Source organism: Podarcis erhardii (assembly GCF_964252035.2).
Source record: "Podarcis erhardii genome assembly, chromosome: 9".
NCBI lineage: Eukaryota > Metazoa > Chordata > Lepidosauria > Squamata > Lacertidae > Podarcis > Podarcis erhardii.
In genome coordinates this window covers 24606556-24613535 of record NC_138512.1, presented here as the reverse complement: position 1 = coordinate 24613535, position 6980 = coordinate 24606556, and the positions used below count along the sequence as shown (strand labels likewise).

Genomic DNA, 6980 nt, shown 5'->3' with positions numbered 1-6980 from the left:
GATGTTTGAACTTGATAACTAGTTTTATCCATTCTTCATTTGCAGAACATAAATTCAGTCATACAGCCAAGCCACATCAAAATGCAATGAAGGCAGAATTTAAAAAGTGTTTGTTCAACCAAGCTGCATCAAAAGTTAAAATACTACATGTCTCAAGTGACCAGCTAGCCGGTCAAACAGATCAAGAGAATTTCTAACAGCCCTGCTACTCCCACTTCTTCCTGTAATTTCTATTGCATTTCACTCGCACTTTATGAGGGTAAGGATGGAATATATTATTATCCTTTACCAATAGGATGCTATTGTATGTTATTCAATTATGGTGATGCTACTTTAGATGGAGGAATCCATGTAATAAGCACTTAAAACAAGGGTGAGGAACCTTTGGCCTTGCAGATATTGATGGACTTCAACTGCCATCATTTCTGACCATTGGCCCTGCTGGCTGGAGCTGATGAGAATTTGGGTTCAACATCTGGAGGAATACAGGTTCCCCATTCCTTGTTAAAATATTACTATACCTGACTGTTGTAACCTCATGGAGAGGTGGGAACATATTGTGTCTAATTATGCAGCTAACTTTACCTCCTTAGATGTTTGACTGATTGTGGGAACACAGACATTGAGATGGGTGTATCCAATGACAAGGAGGCTCTGAATAATGCCCAGGCAGTTGGGAGGCTGCTTCCCTACCAGAGTTAGTGAAATCCTTAGCTGCCTTTTATTCTTTGAATTTGGTGAATCGGTAATACTGCTGTGATGGGCATGTCTTATTCTGAAGGGTTTGTTTGTTTGTTTTGGGCAAGCTTTTAACCAATTTCAACAGGATCCTTTCAATTCTCCTTTGTTATTTGGACTCATCTGGTTTTGCCTGACACTCATCTGCACTGCCTGATTCAACCGGGAGAGACTTTCAAAGGGGGCATGATGGGCTGGCTGGTGGGCTGGCTGTACAACCCAGAAACCTTTGGGTAAGCCCTATAACTGGTCTCTTGGTCGAGTTGCCAAGCCAGATGTTTTCATAAACATCTGGTTCATGTAGGGAGGTGCGGTTGCTCTGAGAGCAGAACAGAGAAAGGTGGCTCAGTTCTGGTTACGACCACACTTGCTCTGATGGCCTGGGACAAGAGTCTTTCCACACTCATGCATTATCTTGAGGTGCCCATTTTCCAGCTTAACATTAACAGTGTGGCATTTCAACTAACAAACAAACACATAAATGTCAAAAGGAAAATTCATCTAGTTGGAGATCATTTTAGAGCTCAGTTATAAAGCCTTCAAATCCTCTGTCCTCTCTTTCATTTTATATGGTTATAAATCTATGGCTACACATAATATAGGGGAGAGTCTTTACTTCCAGGGAACCAAACAGTCTCTGAAAGTTCATACTGGAATTCAACCATAAACTGAATGCTTCCAGTTTCACACTTTGCCCTCTTGTTCTGCTAACTAAATGACTACACCATCTTACTGTTCATTGCCTCCTATGACTTCATAGGATGGATATTTATTTATTTATTTATTTGGTTCGTCTGGAAATTTGTTAGCCAGCCTGTTTCCCTCTAGCTGTTGTTGGCTTTGGAAAACCTGCACCATCTAACATGGGTAATGGAGAGGGATGATGGGAAATATAGTCCAACAACATCTGGAGAGCATCGTGTTGGATACCCCTTAGCTAATATAACAAATATTACTTTAAAATATTTTTGAATTTATATGGGTCCCAGTTGATATTTTGACAAAATATTCAACCCAGCTCAGATGTAAGATGAAACCACGGTTTCTGCTGTGGGAACAAAGCATAATGAGCCTCAAGTTGGTGCATTGCCTTCTCCTCTGACTTGCCTGTGAGAAGATTGGAAAATTTTGCTTTCAGTTTAAAACAAACCACAGTTTCCCATGGCATTTGAACTGTGATTTGTTGAAGCTATGGTTAAGAAGAACAAGCCAGGATCAGATGATGGTTTCAAACCCTGGCTTGTTCTGAAACGATAGTTTAAAAAAACCATAGTTCTCCCAGTTCAGAAGTCACAGAAAATGCTGATTGATTTAAAACTAGAGGTAGTTGCTTCTGATCTCCTTTAGGAGTGGGGGAGCATGGGATTTTCAGGGTTGCCATAGCTTGTTCATGTAATAGGAAACCATAGATTCCTACTGTGGCAGAATTGTGCTGCTATCCAGTCAGAGACCTGATTTACATGTTCCTCCAAGTAGCTTAGCTGCCACCAAAATTTATTTATTGCCTTTTATTTTATTTTTAAATGCTCAAACAAAACAATATCAATAACAGAAAATAACTTCTTAGTGGTTTCTCCCATTGTGATTCCAGTATTGTGCACAGCCGTGAAGTTTGGGAAGTTGCGCACATCGCTGGAGGAGTGAGGGAGAACCTGAAGGTGGCAGCAAGCACACTAAAGTAAAAAGCAAGCCAGCCTTGGCCATCAGTCAACTGCTTGAAACACGGGCTGCTTCAAGAGGAAAGATACTGATTTGGTGAGTCTTGCCTGAATTCTGCAAGCTGCAAGATACATTTCTGTGGTGGCTCCCCGTTTGTGAAATGCTCTACCCAGGGAGGTTTGCCCAACACCTTTCTTACATATATCTTTAGATGCCAGGTGAAAACGTTTTCTTAATCAGCCAAAAGCTTAAGTATAGAGATTCTACATCATTTTAAACATGTTTGTGGGAAGGAGAGAGATTGGTTTGTTTTTATTATGTATTTTGTGTTCTCATTTTTTATTTTTATCTTGTAGGAAAGCACTACTGGCTTTTATTCCTTGCTGGCTGCCCAGGCAGGCATGCAGCACATGCCTTTTCAGCCAGCAAGGCATGCCCCACCCCTGAGGAGGCCACTCATTGGCCAATTTTGAACTGCAGCAGCTGACGGGAACTTCAGTCAGCTACGTACAGGGGCCAAGGGGAATTCCCTCAATGGCTGCCTGACCATGTGCGTTCTGTTTTACTGCCCTGGGATGGCAACCAAGCATGAGGCTCTGCAACAATCGCCCACCCAATGGAAGGGGTGAGTTTCCATTTTGTGTTTTTATTTTGTGAACCGCCCTGTGAAGGTGAAGGGCAGTATACAAATTTAATAATAATAATGATAATAAAGGGACCCCTGACCATTAGGTCCAGTCGTGACCGACTCTGGGGTTGCGGTGCTCATCTCGCTTTATTGGCCGAGGGAGCCGGCGTACAGCTTCTGGGTCATGTGGCCAGCATGACTAAGCCACTTCTGGCGAACCAGAGCAGCGCACGGAAACACCGTTTACCTTCCCGCCGGAGCGGTACCTATTCATCTACTTGCACTTGGATGTGCTTTCGAACCACTAGGTTGGCAGGAGCAGGGACCGAACAACAGGAGCTCACCCCGTCGCGGGGATTCAAACTGCCGACCTTCTGATCAGCAAGTCCTAGGCTCTGTGGTTTAACCCACAGCGCCACCTGCGTCCCTTAATAATGATAATAATTATTCTGAAAACAAGCTAAGCAAGTTCACAGAAAAAAGGTTGCCTGTCCCCTCCTTCATCCTTGAAGCCATATGCACCTTCACTCAAAATATGGAACTGGAGCTGCTGGGGTGGGAGCAGATAACAAATTGCCCCAAATTGGTCCAGCAAGCAGTACCCCAGTGCCCCATTCCCACATGGTTCAGGAGGGTTTCCCTATCATTTGGAAATCCCCTTTAGGGGTACATATAGCTGCCAGGGTGACCAAGGGCCAAACATTTTCCCCCATGAACTTTCTTAATTTATTTCAGAATCCTAGTCATTGTATTTTGAAGTTGCATGGGAAGATCTGATAACAGCTGCTAACAAGAGAAAACGTCACTGCACTTTTTCACCGTGATAGTAATTCCAATGCACTAAATTCTGATGGCTTTGTTTAGCTGCAACTATTATGCTCCAAACCTGCCACTGTTTTGGGCTTGTAGAGTGCTTTCCTCCAGTTCATTTCAATGGACAAAGCAGGTCTATGGGCATTTTCATGTGTGCGCATGCATTTGCTGCCTCCATTGTAACGGATGAGGAAACCCACACATGTGGGGCTCCAGTTCAAGGCATGGCTCTTTTTTCCATTATAAACTTCTATAACTTTAGAAAAATATTTATTTGGTCATCCATTTATCCATCACATCATCATGGGAATTTCTTCAGTGGTATATTCTCCCCTGACCCGGACCATTTGTTGATCCCCAGAATGCTACTGTTTAAAGAAATTGCTTTGTATATAATCACTAGGTAATCACTGAAGTGCTTAACAAAACTAAAATTGGGTCTTGTTTTCAACATGAATAGGTTATATTGCTAAGTGCATCCAAATAATTTTTCCTACAAAACCCCAGACGTAGGAGATAAACAGTAACAATGGATTGGAGATTGGGGAGGGATTCTGTCTCTTGCTGCTTAAAATGTGAATTGAATTTTAATTGTTTAGCAAAGCAAGCATCACACAATGCTCCAAAAGTTTTAAAAATCAGGGATAAAAGTTTACATCCAAAAGTGATGGGCATATGAAAATTGTGCTTTCAGACAGTAGAATAATTTATTATACCAATTCATCTCGCCTTTTGATTCTGGGAAAATTTGTATAACATTATATCTATATCTATCTATATATATTTATGTATTTTATATATATATATATATATTTATATATATGTGCAGATTCTCATTTACAGTTCCTGCAAAAATCTAAAACAATGTGCTTCACTTCATATATAGCAAAGGCACCTGTGTTATTCTCCCTTTTAAACAAAAGGTGATACCAAGATCCAGGTTTCCTGATGAAGACAACCGTTTTTGTTCCCCCTTCTTTCTTCCAGTCGTTTACGTCCACGAGCCAGACAAAAAGGCCACATTGTCTTCCTGCTTACACCGGAAGAAGATGCTCTGTGGGCTGTTTCGGAGCTTCATGATGGGACGAAGGAAACCGGGCAGAACTGTGAAGCAGAGGGACAGTAACAAAAAGGCTATTCTGGTGTGAGGAGGGGTCGGGAGTCTTTTCAGCTCCACAAGCAGATGTTGCTACTGGACTGACACGTGGAGCCTGCTCCTGCCGGGGAAAGGTAAAGTTTACCATTGGGACAAACGCAGAGCTCATAGATAGTCTGTCGAGCTGCTGATGAGCTCGGCGGGGAGGAGGAAGAGGAAAAAGTTCCCACTGGTAGATTTCCTAATCGGATTGAGTCTGCGTTTAAAAATATCTAGGAGGAAAAGAGAAGAGAAAAGAATGTAAAGCTCTTTTCATAGTGTATATCAGGCATGTTCAACCAGTCGATCGTGATCTACCTAGGTCGATTGTGTGATCCAGATCGATCGATTCCCCCCCCCCCAAAAAAAAGCTCAACAACTTTGGCCAATCAATCTAATGGGTAGGTCACTGCCAGTTTTTTTATAGTGGGGTGTAGATTGCAGTCTCTTGGGAGCTGGACATGCCTGGTGTATATTATAGATGCCTCCCTATCGTGTGTGGATGGCGCCATTTTGCCTGCCAAAGCAACCACACTCACCTACAGATATCAGGCAGACAGGGAATGATAAATACATGGGGCTTGGCTGAACATTCTCTGTCCGCTAGCACAGGAGTTGTTTAAAGGTTGTGCAACAAAGGAAACCTAGCGCACTAGTTGCACAACAGCTGACTCGTGTTGTGGAGGGAGACAAAGGAAAGGGAGCAACTTCTTTCCTCTTGTGCCAGCGTTGCTACTCCTATGACTGCCACCTGACAGGGAAGGAAAAGGAGAGAGTTTGGGAGGTGTCATTTGGGGACAGTGAAGCTTTGAAAATCAAACCAATGTCTTTTTGGAGAAAGCTGTTACCAATTCCAAGGTAATTACTGGAAGCTGCCCAGAGTGGCTCAGCAAACCTAGCCAGATGGGCATGGTATAATAATAAGTATTATTAGTATTAATTGAGGACAGCATTGGGGGGATCACCCATTTCCAGTAAGGATAAATTGGATGCAGTTTGCTATGGAGTATGGCAGGAATTCACTTCTTTTTATAACTTACCTCTAGGGTTACCACAGATATAAGCAAAAAGCTCATGTCCAATTGGCATATGGAGGTCCCATTGGCCAGGCATTTGATCCTGAAATGGCTGGCTGCTCACTGGCAGAAACTCCAATGGAGGGCTGTAGACTGACAGCCCTCAGAACCAACAGAATGGGTTTTACTGTTACAACTGCCGTTAGCTTTTTACTGATGCCTTTTACGATCTTCAGAGTGGCAACAACGGTGTAAAAGCATGAGAGCAGTATTTTAAAAGCTCTTGAGCTTAAATACTGGTACAAGGCTGAGGCTTTAAGTATTTCCTGCATTATAGCAGCTGCCGAGGGACACATTAGTGTGACTCAAGCTCAAGCCTATGGAAAGCAATGGGACTCCGTGGCAGTGTAATGGCTACCTATAAAGTACTTCTTGGAGCAATTCAAACCATCGTTATTTTCATGCCATGTGTGGTTTGGACCGATAGTTAAATATGGATATAAACTTGAAAGCTGGGATATAATAGCATGCAAGTCATCAAAGTTTTCAAAGCACCTTGAAAACATACACATTTCAAGACTTCTTCCTTTTGGTGATCTTGATTTAACTGTGGCCCGTTTATCAGTACCGCTAAGTGGAAGGAGCAGGTAAGCTATGCATTTTTCATCACTAATGTAGTGTTATTTTGTACATTTGTTGCTGCAGGTAAACTTGGAACCCAACGTTAGTGTATCAAAATAATGAAGTTTGAAAAGAGCAGTGAAAGTGAAAAGGAACGGTATAATCCAGTAACTAAACCATGATTGTTTAACTTTGGGTATCTTCTGATGGTAAAAGGAAGGGTTGTCAGCCACCTGCACAGTCTCTTTCAGAGTCAACTAGGAAAGCTTGCTTGTAATATCTGAAGCTTTTCTCTGTGTTTGAGGCACATTTGCCATAAATTGTATTGACAACCTTGAGCTGCACTGTTAAATGCTTCGATTCCTGATGT

At 42.3% G+C, this 6980-nt stretch overlaps 1 protein-coding gene across 2 annotated transcripts in view; it reads right to left on the bottom strand.

The window, feature by feature from the left end:
* Positions 1 to 4042: 4042 nt before the first annotated feature.
* The window catches only part of SGCZ (sarcoglycan zeta), a 548799-nt gene continuing 545861 nt past the window's right edge, over positions 4043 to 6980 (bottom strand). For both annotated transcript variants that reach the window (XM_081875927.1, XM_081875928.1), the window contains one exon: positions 4043 to 5206. In XM_081875927.1, coding sequence (XP_081732053.1) covers positions 5006 to 5206 — 201 coding nt within the window. In that variant the 3' untranslated portion in view covers positions 4043 to 5005. The remainder of the gene's footprint in view (positions 5207 to 6980) is intronic.